This window comes from Condylura cristata, unplaced genomic scaffold, assembly GCF_000260355.1.
Source record: "Condylura cristata isolate star-nosed mole 26May11 unplaced genomic scaffold, ConCri1.0 scaffold00020, whole genome shotgun sequence".
NCBI classification, from domain to species: Eukaryota; Metazoa; Chordata; class Mammalia; order Eulipotyphla; family Talpidae; genus Condylura; species Condylura cristata.
In genome coordinates, this window is record NW_004567121.1 from 8,112,763 (window position 1) to 8,132,841 (window position 20,079).

Below are 20,079 nucleotides of genomic sequence, written 5' to 3' on the forward strand. Positions count from 1 at the left end.
GTGGGGACAGGCATTACAAATAGTCTCTTCTTTTAAGGCAGAAGGAAAGTGTTAGAATCTCATTCTAAGTCCTCCTCTCTAACTCTTGATTTTTTGTGTGTGTGTCTCAAAAGACACCCTCAATTCTGCATTTTTGCTTCAGAGTTGCCTAGAATTGTTTTAATGAAACTGAGGCAAAGTGGTTAAGCTGGTCTCATATCTGAAAGGAAGAAAGAACTTTTTTCTGACACTTGCTTTAAAAAGCAAAGGTTGAAGCTTTATTGACAATAGACAATCTTGAGCTGAGCTCCAAGGCTAGCTGGGAACTGAGACGGCAGAAGGGCTACACCCCACATCCCCAGCCCCAACCCAAAAAGGAGAGACACATCAACAGAATTTCAAGATGCCAGATATCTGAATATGTCTTTTTTCTTCATGTATGAAAAAGTCCCATGACTTAATACATTTTATAGTCCACATTTCTTTGCCCCAGCCTACTTTTTAATCAATAAAATTCAACAACTTTATCTCAACACTGGTCCTCAAAACCTCATTTATTTTCTTAATACAGGAGGTATATAAAGTTGATTTCTTATCTCAAGTCCATGATGTCATTACCTGATATGCAAGTCAGGTAGGGGACCCCATTGGTCATAATACAAATGGAATTAATTTTAGGTACCTTTGAACAGGGAGAAAAAAATATAGACCTTACCTGCCACAAAACATTTTCACTGATGAAGAATGTGAGGCTTCAGATTAGAGTATTAGTCTAAGAAATCACCAGGAGAAAGAATACAACAAAGACCTGTAATAACATTTTATCTTAAGAAACTCAATTTTTTTCCCACCTACATCAACATCTCCTTGATGACAGTTAACAAAAAATGGGATAATTAAGACCAGTCACACTTCATTATTATTATAAAAATCAATTCAGATTTTGAATATGGAATACCATGATGCTAGCACAACAGAGCTCATACACTTAATTCCAAATTAGGACATGCAATTTGGATGTCCATGGATTTTGGAATGGTCCAGTCTTGGAAGGTAATTCAGGCTTCAGCCTAGGATAAGTCATTTAATCTTTCAAGTCAATTTTCTCAGCACTAAAATGAAAGAACTGAATTGAGTATCTTAAGTTTCTACCCAGCTCTGAAATTCAATTTCTAAATTATCAGATACATCAATTAAGAAAAATTGCAAAGCACTTTTCAGTTTTATCTTGTCTTTTTGATTTAGCATCTCACTTATTTTCCAATACATCTCTCTTCTGTACAATTTTAGTTGTATGTTTTTTGTAGATAATGCAATGATTTCCAGTGAAATGATACATCAGATAGAATGCAAACTCTAAGTATTTGGAACATGTCTGCAAATTTCAGATATGTAAAATACTTTGGGATGTATCTCTTTCATAAAGATGAAAGTAGAAAAGGTTTCTTAGTAAATGAATTAGGAGGGATTAGATCAATATTTAAACAATAATTTGCTTAAACCATCCTGCTGCTTAATCAATCATATTTTCTAAGTGCAGGGGAAATCTACTTTGACTGTGTCTTGCTACTTCCTCCTCTGACATTGATCAAATTACCCTGTCTGTTTCCTTACCCGACAAGTAACTTATATACAGAGAGAGAGAGAGAAAGAGAGAGAATATACATAAAATATATTCTATAATTATTCTATATTATAATATATATGTAATTCTATATAGAGAGAATAATATATAGGTGTGTGTGTATTTATTTATGCCTAAAAACAACTTCAAAGAAATGAGGTAGTCCAAGTAAAATGCAGTACCTGGCACACAGTTAAATGTCTAATAAACGTTTGGCTGATGTCACCGTCGTTTCTCTGCTGATTACTATTTTCATAAGTGAGCAGGCCAGTTAGTATTATCAGGGAACAAACACTGAGTGCCTACTACGTGAGCAATGCCGGGGTTAAGAGAATGAAAGTCCCTGGCCTTACATAATAGAAAGAGGTCAAACGAACAGGTTAAAAAAAAAAAAAAAAGATAATTTCAGACGTGACAAGTGCCATGTTTAGCCATCTCAGCCTCTCTCCCGCGAGGCTGCCCTGGGAATCCCTTTGGCCTCTGCCACCGCACGTCACAGAAAGCGCGACCATCGCGGCCGGCTCCGTGAACTCCGCTTTCCCCTCTCCTCTGCAACACTTGCAAAGCCAGTCCTTTCTTCAGTCGACATCTCGCTCCTTCTTTTAGTCCCAGGGAGTTTGCTCCCAAGAGCTTCAGCCCGGACTCCCCGCGAGAGACAAGGTAAGACGCGCGGCGCGTCCAGAGCGACGACACGAGCCCCGTCCGCTTACGTCACTTCCGGGACACTTCCTTCGCGGAGCCTTGTGGGTAGCCGACCTAGGGTCTCCTGGCGACGACGATGGCGGGGGATGTGGGCGGTCGCAGCTGCACTGACTCGGAGCTGCTGCTGCACCCGGAGCTGCTGTCCCAAGAGTTCCTTCTCCTCACCCTGGAGCAGGTCGGACGCACCGGGCGGGTGGGCCTGTTTGGGAGAAGTGCTCGGACCTGAGCTCGCCCAACTAATCCTCAGGGGCGACGGACACTCCCCCGGTCATCGCCCCTCCTTGCGGTTTGTTCCACTCTCCACCCCTCAAGATCTTCCTGTGTCCCCACGCCTTGGCCTCTCTCCGGAAAAAGAGACGTCCTTAGTGTCAGAAATGCCTAGCAATTAGAACCGATCTGTTTTGGGTGGCTGATGGCTTGGAAAGAGGCGACCTAGGTTGTCCCCGCGGTTGTGGTCAGCAAGTACCCGAGGAAGTGAGGGCCTGGCGAAAAAGCTTAGAGAATATAAGCGAAGGGTAATAATCAGGGGCTGTCTTGGCTGGGAAGAATCTGAGAAATAGCCCCTTCTCCATAACCTCATTTAAAGATAACGAAGCCGAGCCCCAGAGACTGGAAGTGACTTATTTTAGGTTACACCATCGGTGGGCGGTGCAGCCAGGGAAAAAAGTGAGTTCCTGCGACCCTCTGTAAAGGGTGCTTGCTTTCAGCTGACGTAACCTCAGACAGTGGGTGGAAAACAAGAAGGCCAAAGAAGGAAAAAGTGATTTATTTACTTCTTGGGGGTTCATGTAGCATGTTTTGTTGTGTTCTCTTCTGTATTCTTAAATTGTTTTCAAGCCCCCCTACGAAAATACATCATTTTAGTGACTTCAGTTATCCATCACCTGTGGTTCTCAAACTTTTTAGGTACAGAGTCACCCCAAAGCTTGTGAAAATACAGATAACTGGATTTCATCCCCAGAGTTTCAGATTCAATAGGTATGAAGTGTGACCAGAAATTTAATTTTTAATAAGCTGTTGATGCTGGTCCAGGGTTCACACTTTGAGAGCCACTGCCTTGGAGCAGTGCTTCCAGAAATAACCCACCCATGAATTCTTTGGGAAGGTTGAGGAAGAGAAACCCAGTGTTTACCCATACCTGTGAGTGAGTACAGGTTGAAAACTAATAATGAAAATGAACAGTATGACAAAAAGTATATAAAACTTGTGCGTTTAAAAAAATTTTTTAAAAGATTTATTATTTACTCATACAGAACTGGGTGCATGCCAGAGGTACAGGGGTGGTGAGAGGCTTCACCAGAGACAGATGGGGAGCAGAGCAGGCAGACTGATGAAGTACACTGCTGAGGGGAGCAGCGGTGGGTCAGGAGAGGTCTGCCTCGCCATGTTGGTCACCTCGGGGGCCTGGGATCCAACTCTTGCTGCGATGGCTGGTATAGCTTCATAGTGCTGCACTTTAACCTCTTTTGCCACCAGAGAGGGCCCACAATTGTTAGCTTTCTTTTGTCTGGCTTGGGGAAGTTTCCCTTTCCTTTCATAGTTTAGAATGATATTTGTTACTGGAAATGGCTTCAGGCTGTTGTGTTGGCTGAGCAGTTGTGGACAGCAGTCGTTGGCACAATGAGGACAGATGATCATCATCTTTAAGAAGAGGCTACACTTAATAGTAGCAGAAATTAACCTGTTTGTAATGATGCTTCTTGCAGTATCTTACAGCAAGAACGTATATCTAGTTGTTTTTTATTTTGTTATTTAAGAGGTAATGTCTTGCCTTTTTAGGTAGATAATGGGTTATTAAAATGAAAGACGTTTTGAAGTTGATTTTTGTTTCCTTTCCCACAGAAGAACATAGCTGTTGAAAATGACAAAAGAATAAACAAAGACAATCTTACTGACCTTTATGTCCAGCATGCCATACCATTGCCTCAGAGAGATTTGCCAAAGAATAGATGGGGGAAAATGATGGAAAAGAAAAGAGAACAACATGAGATAAAAAATGAAACTAAAAGGTACTTCTTAATGTTTGTTTTCACCCAACATGACTAAACACTTTTGCTTTTACTTTATTACCTCAAGTTAATGTAGATTAAAAAAAAAATCATGTAAGCACTTATTGAACACCAGCACTGTGCTTATAGCGGTGAATAAAATTGACATAATTTCTTGTTTTTATTTTAATTGTGAGAACATAATTAAAAAGGTAAGTAGAATTTGTGGTATTTGCATAATGAGAAAGGCTAAAGAGAAAAGTAAAGCAGGAAGAGGAATTACAATTTAGGTATAAGGGCCAGGAAAAACATCACTGGAAAATAACACTTCAGGAGAAGGAATTTATGAAGTATAGAGCAAGTTAGCATTCCATGCAGGAGGCAAGAACCTGGAATAGGCTCATCACAAACCAAGAACAACAGAGGCCATTATGGCTGGAGTAGAGAGAATCAGGTGGAAGAGGTTTGTTGGAGGTGAGTAGGAGGAGGTTATTAGCTCTTATAGAGCTTTGTAAGCCTTTGTTAAGAACTGGCTTTGTTCTGAGATTAAAACCTTTGGATATTGAGTAGAGTGGCAACGACCTCTGATGTACACTCTGCCTGTTTTATTGGGAAATGATTTACAATGGGGGCTGGGAGAAGGTGGAAACAGGGAAACCAGATTGATGGCTGTGCTGTAATCCAGCTTTGACTGAGGTAGTGAACTTGGTAAGAAGCGGTTGGCATCTAGATGTATTTTTGTAGATATTTTTATACACTCATGTAGATCAAACAGAATTTGCTGAACTGTGAGAAAAAAGTAGGCTTATGTAAGATTTTAAGGACCTTGAATGATACAGAAGAGACTGTAATATAGCTTCAGGAACACTATTTAAACATGTTGAAATTTCATAAAAATTTTCATCAAACCACAAGCAAATGAATTTTATTTTTTAAAGAAAGTTGCATTTGGTTTGTCAGTGTAGCTGGTTAGTTAATGAAGACAGTGTGTCTTAAGAGCTCTAAGTAAGTGAGTGAGTTATTCTGTGTCTATTTTATTAAATTGATCAATTTTTTTAAAAAGATTTTTTGTATAATACTTACAGATAATGTACTATGTACAGTAAGAGAAGATGAGTGAGATCTTGGGGGAAGGAGAGAACATGTAGGTCTATATCATTTAGTAATTTGTAGTTATGAAGAGAAAACTTAATGGGGAGATGATGAGAGTCTGAGACTGATTGAAGAATACAACGTGTACAGTCTTTTATTAGGAACACCTTCAGTTTAGTTTGAGCATCACTTTAGTTTGATTGTTACATACCAAGTACAGGCTATGTACTTCTTCAGATTTTGCCATAGATATCTTGAGTTTATTTAAGTTGATGCTTAGTAAGACATTACTTTGGTCTGCCTATTCAGACCACATCTAAAAATTTTCAAACAGCTGTACTCTCCCTTTTAAATAGTAATTGATACATGGTTAAAATAACCCTATCTATAAGTTGGTGACTTAGAGTGAACATAGAAAATTTCATTTCCAGTAGTTCTACTTAGAATACAACCTTGTCAATACATTGTTTTTTTTGGGGGGGGTGGGGTGGATCATTGGTTAGTTTGGAGTTCTGCTTGAGTTGTTTGGCCATTCCTGGTGTTATTTTTCATGACTACATCTCTTTGATTTCAGGAATAGCACTGCGGATGGGTTAAGGAAAAGACCCCTCATTGTATTTGATGGAAGTTCAACAAGTACAAGCATAAAAGTGAAAAGGACAGAGAATGGTGATGATGATCGACTCAAGCCTCCCGCTCAGGCAAGCTTTACCAGTAATGCCTTTAGAAAATTATCAAATTCCTCTTCAAGTGTTTCACCCTTAATTCTGTCTTCCAACTTGCCTACCAACAATAAAATGGAACACAGTAATAATGATACTAAACAGAACCATGACTTAACGCATAGGAAAAGTCCTTCGGGCCCTGTGAAGTCACCACCTTTGTCCCCTGTTGGAACTACTCCAGTGAAGTTAAAGCGCGCTGCTCCTAAAGAAGAAGCAGAGGCTGTGGTGAGTCTGGGTGTTTTCCTGCTCAGGAGAGATATGAGTGACTTCTGAGTGGTCAGCTTTAGCTGAAGTGGGTTATTTGTGTTAACCTGCTGTTCTGGAAATGTGTAAAGGTCTATCTTATTTTTACATTTAATATCATGAAATTTTAAACCTTGAAATTTTAAAATTCATGATGATAAATAAGTTAATGTTTTTTAAAGTGCACCCAGTTTGTTTCTGCTTAAAACTTGAACGAGTGTCTCAGGTACTTTTCCTGGGTTTTCTCATTTGTATCTTTTATTCAAGAAACATATACATTTATTATATTTTTGGAGGCTGGGAAATTCAAAATCAAGACACTAGCAGATTCAGTGTCTGGAGAGAATCCATTTCCTGGTTCACAATTGATTCTTTTCTTACATATGATGGAGGGGCAAGACTTTCTTGCCCCTCTGACTGTCATTTTCAAATTGTGTGTTAAAGGAAATACAAGCGAACAAACAGTGTAAGTAGTAGACCCTGGAAATATAAAACTACTGTCAGACCAGCTCAAGGTTCTTGTATTAATCCATTGAATCCTTTCAGCAGCTCTACAAAGTTGCTACAGTAGTGTTTACATTTTACAGGGAAGGAAGTAGAAACTAGAGATTTAAACTTTGTTTAGGGTTCCAGAGTAAAAAATGTCCAGGATTTGGTTTATATTCAAATCTATTAGCCTCCAAAATACACACTTCCTACACTACCTCACTGCCTTCATACTTATGTCAGTCTGTGGGAGAGAGGAGGGCCTGTTGGCCAAACATGGGAAGCATACTGCACATCTCAAATACTGCAATAAAGAGGTAAGCCTTAGTGTCCCCCCATTATCTTAAACATTTTTCTTATCCGGGGCCTCTTATTCTTTCACAGGTGTGATTTGTTTTTAATCTTACTAAGATCTTGGATTGTGAAGTTAAGTAGAGTGGGCAAGGAAGGAGGAAGCAGGTCTGAAACAGCCAGTTTTCAATTCTGAATGAACCTTAGAATCACCTGGAAGAACTTCTGAAAAACCCAAACAAAAAACAGAGTTTCATTCCTGTCACCTCCCATCAGTTATGATTTCATTGGTTCTGGGATAAGATCTTATCTCGGCTTGGACGTGTGTTTAAATTGCTTGGGTGGTTCGAAAGTGTAAACATTTGAGAACGACAGCTAGAAAAATTGGAGTCAAGGGAGTTTGCTTTTTCCCCTAGCCCGAAAAATCTTTTTCTACCAGGTGGCAGGAGTAATCAGCTATTCACATATTAGTAGTAAACCTGGGTGGTTTTAACACTTCTTTTCTGTTATTTCTAATGTTCCTGCAAGTATAAACTGATATATCTTTGTGTCTTTCCAGAATAACCTGAAACCCCCAGAAGCAAAGAGGAAGATACAACATGTTACATGGCCGTGAAGGAGAGTTTCCCAAAATGTAAATATAACCGTAATTGTAGTTTTTCAGACAAATTCACATATATTGACAGTATTTACAGATCCTAGTTATTATGGAATTTTCACAAGAGGTTTAAAATTAGGTTTAAAAAAACTAAAGTTTTTTTTTTCTCCTTCCCCATCCTTCCTCTCTCTTTCCCTCTCTTTTTAGAAAAAAACTTGCCTTGCTCACCCTGACTAGGAAAGAATTTCTTTTCAAACAAATGACTGGGTATAAGTCATTTATCTTGGCTCTAAACAAATCATCAGCTGCAAGTCTGCTATAAAACACCTGGTGCATTTTCGAAATTATTCGCATTAGTCTGTTTTTGGGGAAATATGAGATTTTCTTTTTAACTCAGATATTCTAGTAGTTAGTTTTTATTTTCCAAACCAAAAGAATATAACAGTTCATTACAATACTTTAGTATTAGCAAACTCATCTTCGAGGTTCACCAAGAAAAGCATGTTTGAAGCGCTGGCAGAAAACTACTCAGAATATACAGATAAAATTGCTGTTCTCTCAACTGCTTATGTAGCTTCTTCCCATAAAAACCAAAAGGGGGTCAGTGCTTGCTGTCACTCCTTCCCTGGAGTCGTTGCAGACACGATACATTATGAGTGTAGGTTAAGCCAGTACCTAGCCCATCCTGTAGGATGTTGTCATGCCAGCGTCTTACCTGCCTTTTCCAGAGCTGTCTGATCTCTATGAGCTCATGTGTTACTTCTTCCTAGAAGTTTAATATATTCAAAATGAAGCTGAATTTAAACTCTTCAGGTAAGATAATCATGTCAGAGTTGATACTGGATGGCAGAAAGTTTAGAGGATAGGAAGAAGGCAGACAGAATCCAGGAAGTATAGTATAGCCCTGAATGGGGCAACTGCCACCTGGAATAGGCAGAAGAGAAGAGACTGATGTCAGAAAAGACTGCAGAGCATAGAACGCAGAACAAGCAGACGAGCTGGAAGCGGCTCCCTGCTGGTGTGACATGGACTGGCTACAGGGCTGTCACACACAAGTATCTAATAAAATTTTGTGTTATCATTTCAATGGTATAGTGGAAGTTAGTGGGAAAATAAGGTAAACCTTGTATTCATGAATCCTAGTGTGCTCTTTTCTGTTAAGTATTTCTAACCAAGTACAAAGAATACTTTATACTCTCTCCCTTGTGTGATACTCAAATTCAGATTTGCCTTTTCAAGTTTTTAGAGGAGTCTCATTCCTCTCTTGATTTGTTAAAGCAGACATTTTAGTTCAGCTATTGACTAGCCTTGCAAAAAATTAATTCAGCCCTGCAGATAAGTACTGTACTAAAACTTGAGCCCTACAGTTTTCAGTCATTCTACCTTTTCCCAAACTATAAATCTATACATATAAGACACAACTGATGCATACCTAGTGTTGCATAAATTGTTAATGTTATGCTAAATTGATAAATATATAGTTATCGGCAGGGCTGATTCATGTAATATTGTTGAAGGATAACTGATTCTATACATAACTATTTGTTAAGGGATATTTTTAAAGTGCAGATTTTAGGGTAGAATGACAAATTCTATTTTATATTCAGTTGCCCCTCTTCTTCCATCTGTATTTCTCTCTTAGTTAAGAGAGAGCTAGCCATTTGACAGTTTTAAGTCAGTGGAAACTTATTTTTAGTTATTCAATAAAATTAATTTTTAATTTGTATATTTAACTTACAGAGTAGGTTGCTAACAGCTGAACTGTGTAACATTGTTGCTTCAAATTGAAGTTTAAATTATAAACATTTAAGATCAGTGCTCATATAGCAGCATCTTACTGAGCTATTTTGAGTTAGAAATGTGGAGAAGCACTAAAGCATGTACTACGTAGTACATAATACTAACAACTTAAAAGGCTGTGCCTTCTCAAGGTATATAGATGCAGCTCGTCTTGAAACATTTTCTTTACATGAGCTTGCTGAATGATGGGAATCTGAAGCAGAAGGGATCTTATGTTTTGAAGTATTGCTTTGATGTGCTTTAAAGGTTAGGTCTTGATTTGAACAACAGAAAACTTTGGAATACTCTTCACTCATTAACATGAGTGAACTTTGTGACTCTTGATTTTGTTTTCAAATGAGCAGCTTTTCTTACTGGATAGGCACATGAATGGCATTTGAGTCAGTGAGTGGCTTTGAGGTATGGTTAGTGGGTGCTTTACCACTTCCTGCCATAGGTAGTGTACCTTGTTTTCTGTTTACCCTCTTTTTTCATATTTTCACTTTATTTGCTTCCATTTTCCTTCTTCCTTTCTGTAGATCCTAAGCTTCAGGCTTAGGTTTGTGAGTTACATTGCTTGACCCTACTCATTCACTGAGGGGTGAAGATAGGCTAACCCCTGATCCTCACATTTGAAGATCAAAGATTACTATGTGAATTCTGGAAAGTTGTGAGACCCCACAGTACCATGGTACCATGTTGATTCCCCGTGGTTGTAAAGGCAGTACAGTTTATCAAAATAGCTGTATTTATGTAGACAACTTTCAGGCACTTTGAAAAGTTGGTTCAACTACAATGAGGCCGTAATATTTTTGCTACTATTAAAATTCTTCAGAATTCTAATTATTATTTAAAATAATATTTTGGTTGACTTAAGTTTTGAGAAACAATTCTAAAATGATCTTTAGACTCATTCAGTAGCAATGACTTTTTAAAAACTTACATTAAGTAAAACTGCCAGTAGATTAAATGACATGTATATAACTGTTACCTCTACTTACTACTGTGGAACTTCAGTAATTTTTAGAGGCTACAAAATAGTCAAAATGTTTCTAAGTGTGCTCTTTTATTAAATGCTTGTGCAGGTTTTGTAATACAGGACAGAAAAGTTTAACCTTCTAATGTACATTTTTTTGTATGTAAGTCTTTTAAGTAGCCTTATCCTTATTTAAGTAAATTGAATAAAAGTATTGAGTTGGTCTGTCATTTATAAAAAAATAAAATGGAAAAATAACGAGTGGCTTGCTCTTTTTATTTGAATAAACTATTCGAAAGTGTTAATGTTCATGCTACAATTTTCCGTGTACCTGGATTGACTGGTATCAGGCATGATCTCAACAGACCAACCACATTTGGGGGCCCCAGCTATGAAGAGGAGGGGGCCAGTGTCTTGGTATATGTGGGATGTCCTGATCCCACAGAGACTAATGTGTTAACTTACAACACTAGAGGATGGCAACAAAGTCCCCAAATCTATCCCATGTAAGTTTTCTTAGCAATCTCAGACAATCCAGAGGTTTGATTGAAAGGATTATTTGCATTTAGGGTAATCTCAAAAATTGTTCATTTCTAAACTAGTATCTTAATGTTGGAGACTAATTAGTTGTAGCACTAAATTAACAAATGAGAAAAACATGTAACTTTCTACCTTGAACTTAAGTAGTAGGTCCTTCAGTTTTTGTCTGCAGAAAAGAATAACATTCTTATTTCCTTTTGGATTATCTCACTAAGTGCTTTTAATAACTAAAGTGCTCTTCTCTGTTAGTTGCTATTAAACTTGGTGCCCTATTGTGACAAAAATAAAGATGTGAATCAAATTCCTGTTTCTATAGAAAATGCAGACATAAACGGAAATAATGGGAAATCATGACAGGACAAGCAATGACATGAGATAGTGAAGGATGGAAGAGGTAGGGTTTGGTGCTGCATTAAATATATCAGGGAAAACCTTTTTGAGATTCTTTTTTTGTAATAGTTTATTTTTACATCATTTTGTGCATTTTTCCAACTCAGTTGTAATCCCTTTAGGCTTCCCATCACCAAATCACCCGTGTGCCATCACCATAGTCCAGTGCACTTCCCTCCCGCTGCTGTTTTTGATCCCATTCCCCACTCCACCCCCATAAACTGTCTCTGGTATATAGCTGTTCATTATTATTATTTTCTTGCCTGGTCCGTTATACTCCTGCTATGAGTGAAACCATCCAGTATTTTTCCTTTCTTTCACTAAGCAGGATCTTTTCCAGCTCCATCCATGTTGCTGCAAAAGGCATGTGCTTATTTGTTGTTGTTGTTGCTGAGTAATATTCCATTGTGCATATGTACCACATCTTTTTAGTCCAGTCATCCACTTTTGGGCATTTGGACTGTTTCCCTGTCTTTCCAATTGTAAATAAAGCAGCAGTAAACATGGGGGTGCAGGTGTCTTTTTAAACCAGTGTTTTCGTGTCTTTTGGGTAGATACCTAGGAGTGGAATTGCTGGGTCATATGGAAGCTCCATGTTTAGCAGTTTGAGGAACCTCCAAAAAGTTTTCCATAGTGGTTGTACTAGTTTGCATTCCCACCAGCAGTGCAGGAGAGTTCCTTTTTCTCCACATCCTTGCCAACATTTGTTGTTGCTAGTTTTTTAAGATGTGCCATTCTTACTGAGGTGACGTATCTCGTGGTTTTAATTTTCATCTCCCTTATTACAAGTGATGTTGAACATTTTTTCACATGCTGTTGGCCATCTGCATTTCCTCTTTGAAGAAGTATCTTTTTATTCTTCTACCCATTTTTTGATGGTGTTGTTTATTTTTGTTGTTTCATCAGTTCTTTATATCTTTGTGATCAATCCTTTATCGCTAGTTTTGTGTGAAAATTTTTTCCCAATCTGTGGGATGTTTGTCTTTTGTAATGTCTCTTTTGCTGTACAGAAGCTCTTTAACTTGATGTAGTCCCATCTTGTTATCCTTGCTTTCACTGTCGTTGCACTCAGTGCTATATCTTTAAAAATGTTGCTGAAGTGGGTATGTCGTGTAGTGTTTGGCCCATCTTTGCTTCCAGGTATTTTATGGTTTCTGTTCTTATGTCCAGATCTTTAATCTACTTTGAGTTGATTTTTGTGTATGAGGAGATCATGTTTTAAGGAGAGTCATGAAGAGCTTTTGGGGAAAGCATCCTGCTTGTAGATGTTAAGTAGTGACTTACCTTTATTATTCCCATCATAGGTGAAGTCTGTTTCCCACCACTCACATATGGTTGGTCTTGTGCTTTGATTTAATGCTTCTACTCTCATTCTTGGACCCCTGTGGCAGCCACATGAAAAAGCTACTAAAAAATAGATCCCACATGAGAGCCAGCACCGCCCACCAGAAGTGAGCCATCCCTGACAGGCTGTCCAGTGGTGGTAACTTCATACATGTCCTAGGGGAGACCAGCCCACATAGCTGACTCAGGATCATGAGTGGTTTTCTTTTTCATTGTTTTAGCTTCAACCATTGAAAACGTTGGCTTCTGTATCCCTTTGATTTGTCTCACAGACGTGATTTCTTTTGAGCACTTCAGTACTGCAAGATCTTCTGGGGTCATTTGTATATATCCTGGCCTCATTCTAGACTCAGTCTTTTTCCAAGGAAACTTGGTTCCTTTTACTAAATAGAAACCAAGATCTGGGCTCTAGATATGCTCATAGTACTTGAGTATAATTGCTTCCAGCTCTTCTCAACTGACAGAACAAGGACACAAGGACATACATTTGTGTGTTAACCCCTGCATATATACATAACTAAATATTTCTGGAAACATATTTATAGTAAGCTGAACTTGGATTCATCACCTCTTAATCCATTACAATATTGAGCATTCTAGACTTCCTTGCTTCTCTGTAAACTCCTACCCCCACACTGAGAAACCTGGCCCCCAATTATTATGTCCTTAATTTTCAACTCTGATATACATCACAACAGCTGCAAGTTATTAACCCATGGGAAAAACTATCAACTATGTTAGCACATACAGACTGCAGGATACCCTGGGATTCCGATTTGCATGCTTGAAAGGGATTGGGCCCAAGGCAGAGAAAACTTAGTGTGAAGGAACTTTCATAGGATTACCATGCATAGAAGAGAAGAAAGGGTAAAGTTTCCCAATAAAATACCTAAGTTATTCATCTGATGGGTAAATACTAAGCCAAATGGGGTTGGCCTGAAGTGGCCTGCTGAGGCCTGAAATCTTGCACAAAGCTAAGGCACCTTCTGATGGGGATCCATAGAGAAGGGCATGAAAGGTTCCAACCAAGTCTGGAGAAAAGGGGAATATACAAATTACAGATCAAGGTAATGGCTGCCATTGTTTTGTTTTGTTTGTTTTTGTTCATTTCCTTCCAATTGTTTCCTGCTAAAGTTTTCTGGAGATAAAGCTACCCCTTTTTTTTTTTTTTTTTTTGTAGCAGTTTTATTTGTTCTTATTTCCTTTTAGTTTGTTCATTTATTTTGGCATGTACACTGGGCGATTTCTTCTCTGTGTTTCAGTAAAACTCTGTTTAAGATGGCATTTGCCCCCTATATGTATAAGAAAATTTGTTTTATTTTAGATACAATGCCCTCAAATGCTTTAAATCATTGAAATTATGGATTTTTCTAGCTTTTTTCTGGTGGAGGTCATTCAGATTGAAACAGTCTAATCCAGCACTCTGATTTTATGAAGAGGAAATGCACCCAGAGAGAGGAGGTATTTTCTCTGAAATCAGTTAGTTGGGGCAGAGTGGTGAGTAAAACCTAGGTCTCTTGCTTTTTTCTATTAGGCTAGAAATAGTGCCCTTTCTGGCCTCCCACCGCCTCCAGCCCCCTGAAATAAAGCATATTATGCTTCCAACTTGTCCTTTATGAAGGCAGTCAGTTTGCTAATTAAAAGAAAAGAGAGGTGAATAGTATTAAAATGTACAGCAGCTGACTTTACATTGCCATCAGAAAATTTCCCTCAAAAATGCTAATGGACTGGGAGTTGGGAGTCTGAGTTCCAATGCGTTGGCCTCTAGTTTTGAGTTAAACCTTGGGCTTTCTGGGCTTCCATTTCCTCCTCTGGCCAGTAGGTGAGTTTCAGTCATATCTTTTAGTCACAAATTTTCTTTGTATTTTTACCTTAGACTTACTATCTTACCTGAGTCCTCTCATCTCTCATTTAATGACCAGGTAATGAGGGGTGCCCTTAGGTCTGAATGTGTACCACTAAAGGTGATTGAGAGCTGTATTTACATATACAATTATAAGATTGATAGATGACAATACCACATTTATTCTGCTTTAGTGTATCTATTTTGTTATCTCAAGGGAATTTGGCTTTACTTGGATGATTTTTGGCTAGTGGTAGCCTCCTGCTTATAGATTGGACTATGGCGATTTGTGGGGAGTCAATGATGTGTGCTCCATGTACCCTAGGCTTCATCTTTGTTGATGAAAAGGATTTGCCCTGCCAGCCTATGAAATTTGCTTCCCAGTCACACTGAGTTCTTTTTGCATTTTAAAAGGCAAAATTCTTTTTTTTTTTTAAAGATTGATTTATTTATACAGAACTGGGGTAAAGGCCAGAGGTGCAGGGGTGGTAGGAGGATTCGCCAGAGACAGAGTGGGGAGCTGAACAGGCAGATCTACTGAAATCCACTGCTGAGGGGAGCAGCGGGAGGATCAGGAGAGGTCTGCCACACCCTGTGTCACCTCCCGGCCAGGTGGTGATCGGTGTTCAAACTCATGTGGACATGGCTTTAGCTTCTTAGTGCTGTGCTTTTAACCCATTGCACCACCAGGGAGGGCCCAAAAGGCAAAATTCTTAAAAGGTTTTTCCAGAGATTAAGCTTTCATGAGGACAACATGGAGAGAGAATTTACCAATCTAGTTCCGGTTCTCACGGGCACAGACGCATTTACTGAGCCACTTGCTGTGTTTGAGATCCTTGCGAGGTGATTCTGCATAAGGGAAATAGTTTTTTCAGTTACTTCAGTGACTGGGTTTTCATGGTTTGGGTTGAAAGTAGATTATTTAAAATTTTATACTTTAAGCATTAAGCATTGCTACACAGTTTATGTATATAATTTATTGTAATACATTTAGTATATTGTTTTTTCCTATAAGGAAGTTATGAAGTCAAAACAAAGTTTAGAACATCAAAATAGATAAAACAAATGCAAGTCTTAATAGTGCAGGCTGTCACAAGAGGAAATCACAATATTTATAGTTAGGTTTTCTCATGTTGAACATTAGGGGATAAAAACTTGCTCTGCTTTCTTACATATGAAAAAGAGGTCTGCTGGAGAAATAGCTTCTAAAAAATTGTAAAAGCACTGAAGAACTAAATATGAAGGCAACAATCAGAAGGCACAGAACCCAGGGGAGCAGGCCATTTTGTCTGATGCTTCATTGAAACTGAGCTGGGGTTCAGGTGATTGATGTGGAGTGTTGGGTTGCAACCTGGGGAGCTCCTCAGCCAGCTCCCATCATGGGGGACAGGAAGAGATCACTGCAGATTGGTAGGTGGCAGATTTTTTATTTTTAAAGAGTTTTATTTTATTGCTATTAATTTTTAAAGATTTATTTTTATTTATGTATGTAAGAGCTGGCACGTAGGCCAGAGGTGTGGTGGAGTAAGAGAATTCACCAGAGGCAGTGTGGGGAGCAGAACAGGCAGATCTACTGAAATATATTGCTGAGGGGAGCAGCGGGTGGGACAGGAGAGGTCTGCTGTGCCATGTGGGTCAGCACCCTAAGCAGGGATAGAAGTCATGCTGCTGTGGCTGGCAATAGCTTGATGGCACTAAGACATTTATTTTTCCTTTTTTAGCACTGAGAATTAATCCCTGCACCACTGGGTGGGGGGGGGGGCTGGTAACAGTTTTAATAAAAGAACTTATGAGTCTTGTCTTGGGTGGTTGCAAAATAAGTAGTTTTCCATACCACCCACCAAATCTTGAAAGTTATATAAAATCTAAATACGAGGCCTTGGCTAGATTTACTCATATACACCATCTAGATAGTCTCAGATCATCTTGATAATGATGAAACTTAACTCCTAGGCTACCAGGAAAGACCAGATGGTCTCAACACAATAGTACAATCTCAGAGCTGTATCCTTGGGGCAGTATCAGGGACCAGGGAAGGCAAACTACACACATTTTAGGGTGGGTTGATGAGGACCTAAACAATTGCCTGGGTCCAACTTTGTGGGTTAATTGGAGTCATGTCTTCTTGATGACCTCCCTCAACAAAGAAGTCAAAACCCTGTGCCCCTCATGACAGAAAACCCACATGGTGTAAGTTAATTAGAAGTAAACAAGTACTGCTGAGGGATGAAGGAAAGAAAAAGAAGAAAGAACAGGAAAATAGGAAGCAAGTGTAGGAAAGGGAAAGGAAGAAGGGATGCCATGGGGCGGAGGCAGGAAGCTAGTCAGCTGATTGCCATACAGATTTGTATCTACAATTTACATTCCCAGGATGGTGAAAGAAATGCAAGAAGTGACTTGGAAGGCGCTCTGCTTTGGGGTACACAGACGCGTGGCAGAGACAATGAAATCAGCTCTGTAGGAAGACATGCTCATTCAAAGCCTCAGGAAACACCCTCAGTTATGATTTTTTATTCATTTATCTTTTGAGTGAGAGAATATTTTTTTTCCTTTTGGGCCAGCCTGAGTTATATGTGCACTTATGGTTACGACTTTTAGAGGCAGGCTATTCATTTAGCAAGCCACACTCCCACGTTCTTCCTTCCTCTACTCCTTATCATTTACAAAAATAGGGCAAAGATGTCTCTAGTCCTCTTTCCTGATCCCCCAAATCAGTGCATGATAGTCAACAAGGAGAGAGTCGTAGCAAAAGTTGAGAAAGATCTCACCAGAGTGAGTTTGATCATTCCAAACTCTGAAAGACTGTGGTGCTCACGCCAATGGTGCCTGCACCTCTCTGCTGCACCAGCAGCAGTGACCTGTCCTCATCATTTCCCCTTGAGAATCTGAAGTTCCAGCAGCATCTTGAGCTTCATTTTTCAATTTCAAACTATGACATTCCCAAGGAGCATGTGCATATGAATAGGGTGTTTACTAGAAAAGTAAAGTGTTTTGGCTATGATCACACTATCAGGTTGATTCTAAGTGTAGGCAGGACTAAGCAGGACAGAAAAACTTCAGAGATGGAAAAAAGGGGCTTGACTTTAATATACCAAGCGAAATTTCAATTCCTGAAGACCAGTGACTTGGCTGTAGATACTGTGATGAAGTAGTTCTAACTCTGTGTGGGGAATACTCGAAGGTCCCCCATGGAGTGACCAACGAGTTGAGGGCCCTCGAAAGTCTCAGCACCAAAGATTTCAAACATCCGTCCTGTGCCTACAAATGCTCCCTCTGTTCCCCCCCAAAGGAGCCAGAGTCAGTCTCCTACTGACATGAGGCCTCCTAAGATATGTCATGTTGGTTTCTGGGAAAGCTGCATCTTATGAAATAGTCTGTAAAAGTGCTGGGGTTAGAGTAGAATCAGGCCTTGGCTCAAACCCGACAGACTTTCACTGTCTCTCTTGATATTTGGTCACAGATTTTCCTGAAAAAATATCTCTCCATTTGCTGATTGCCTTTAGGGAAATTTTCAGACTTTTTGTTATTCAATCTATCTCTCTAATTTTACCCAGTTAAGTGGTTGTTTCACTGGGAAGATGAGCAACTGAGTTCTGCCATTTCAGGCAGTTCTCTGAACCTTGACTGGGTTGCATGGAATCTTTTATATGTAGCTGTAGTTCAGTTGTCAATCCGAGACTTAACAGGGGTTTCATACAAAGAACTTGGGATTCTTTTTTCTAGTGTTTTCCCTCTTACTTGAAAGGCTGCTTGTTCAAATCCCTGGCCTTTGGCTCTTCCAGTCAGTAAGACTGCAGGTTTTCTAACAGATTTAGCTGCCCTACAGGGACTTGCCTCTGGATAAAAGCCATAAAAATGGGAAATCCATCCAATGCTATTCTCTTCTTGCCAAGTGTCTCTTCTTGCAGTCTTCCTGCCTTTGATCATTGTCCAGTGTCTTTAAAGTTAAAATAGTAATAGAGAATGTCAAAAACAATTGCTATGCAAGGGAGGATTAGTCCAATAGGAGTTACTTTCGAGGGGGGAAATCCCCCAGTCTTTGAGGTTGAATTCTAGTGTGGAATACGAGTCTGTCATTTAAAGAATGGGTAAGGTATTCCATGAAAAAGTTAGGAATGCTTTTACTTTTATACTATGAACCATGGCAAAACATGGGGAAGATTTTTTTTTTTTTTGCTTTTCATGTTTTTTTTCCCTCTAAATAGTCTCTTACATCATTGTTCATTTTTGCGGTCATTGGTTTTACCCCTTCAGGTATCGTCCCTGTAGTTCTCCGTATCAACTGCACCACCACCATGCCTCCCTGTGCTCTTCCCTCCTGCTCTGACTTCTCCACCCACTCCCTTGCTGGCCTTGGAAGTAGGCCTTTTTTTTTTTTTTTTTAAGATCTATTTATTTGTTCATACAGAACTGGGGTACAGGCCAGAGGCTCAGGGCTGGTGAGAGGCTTCACCAGAGACAGAGTGGGGAGTAGAACAGGCAGATCTACGAAGTACACTGCTGAGGGGAGCAGCGGCTGGGTCAGGGGAGGTCTGACATGCCATGTGGTCACCTCCGGGGCAGGTGGGAATCGAACTCATGCGGAAGTGGCCTCAGCCTCTCAGTGCTGTGCTTTAACCCACTGCGCCACCAGGGAGGGCTGGAATTAGGCCTTTTAAACCATGGCTACAAACCAACTGTAAACCCCGAAGACCTGTGTCAGACTTTATCACATTGACTATGATTCAGATTAAGAAACTGACTTCACATCTGCTCAGCACAGGTAGGACTTGATTTCCACCAGATTTTTCTGTTGTACCACCTGTGATTTGATCCTGGTTGAAAATGAAAATTGCATGGTTTTAGAAAACTAAAGATTAAGAGTCACTTTTGTTATTGTCCTAAAATGAGAACTGTGCACCGTCAGATCTCATGAACTGGTGCTGCGCTTTCCAGTTGCAGGCTGGGTACTCCCAGATGGCTTTGCGGACTGTTGTCAAGCTAGGGGCTCTGAGTGCTATTTTATAGCAATGATTCCATCCCTTTTTGTTGACTGTTTTCTTATCTTTTCAGAAACAAGTGCTGAAGGTTTCCTGTATGCTCTACATTGCTCGGATATTGAGACATAGGAACATATGTCGTATGTGCTTCAGGTGCTGTTACCTTCTACAATCTTTCCCATAATGGAAGAGAAGACAGGTCAGCCTAAGACATGGATCTGTGACAGTGGGGAAGCCCAGAGCTCGGCCATGAATAGTGACCCTAAACCTCCTTCACATTCAATTAGCTCCTATTCTTCTACTCACTTTCTGGAGCTTAGGTTTTGGCATCAAAGCAAAATATTATATTGCAAGAGAAAGAGAATATGGGAGAGAGAGCAGAGAAAAGATATAAAGGAAGAGGTTGCAGTGCTGACAGAAAGGTTTCTTTTAAATGAAAGGTGTGAAGAAATTTCACTGAAATTGGCTCGACCCACCAGAACTTGCTCTTCACACAGGTA

At 39.5% G+C, this 20,079-nt stretch overlaps 1 protein-coding gene across 3 annotated transcripts; it reads left to right on the forward strand.

Annotated features, from left to right (window-relative positions):
* The first annotated feature begins 2,350 nt into the window (after positions 1-2,350).
* Positions 2,351-20,042, forward strand: LOC101620557 (chromosome unknown open reading frame, human C2orf49). 3 transcript variants are annotated; one of them, XM_012727556.1, is made up of 5 exons: positions 2,351-2,480; positions 4,148-4,314; positions 5,960-6,335; positions 7,690-7,764; positions 19,653-20,042. In XM_012727556.1, the coding sequence occupies exons 1-4, from the start codon at positions 2,382-2,384 to the stop codon at positions 7,744-7,746; spliced, it is 699 nt and encodes a 232-aa protein (XP_012583010.1). In that variant the 5' UTR covers positions 2,351-2,381; the 3' UTR covers positions 7,747-7,764; positions 19,653-20,042. The 3 variants fall into 3 exon arrangements, with proteins under 3 accessions (XP_012583010.1, XP_012583011.1, XP_004686245.1); XM_012727557.1 differs by lacking the exon at positions 19,653-20,042 and adding an exon at positions 7,936-10,720; XM_004686188.2 differs by lacking the exon at positions 19,653-20,042 and having other exon boundaries at positions 7,690-7,903.
* The last annotated feature ends 37 nt before the right edge of the window (positions 20,043-20,079 follow it).

Bases quoted from the DNA above. Each gene is read 5' to 3' on its own strand.
- LOC101620557 (XM_012727556.1), top strand. From the start codon at position 2,382: ATGGCGGGGGATGTGGGCGGTCGCAGCTGCACTGACTCGGAGCTGCTG. The intron at 2,481-4,147 runs GTCGGACGCACC...CCTTTCCCACAG, and splicing joins TTCTCCTCACCCTGGAGCAG to AAGAACATAGCTGTTGAAAA. The intron at 4,315-5,959 runs GTACTTCTTAAT...CTTTGATTTCAG, and splicing joins ATAAAAAATGAAACTAAAAG to GAATAGCACTGCGGATGGGT.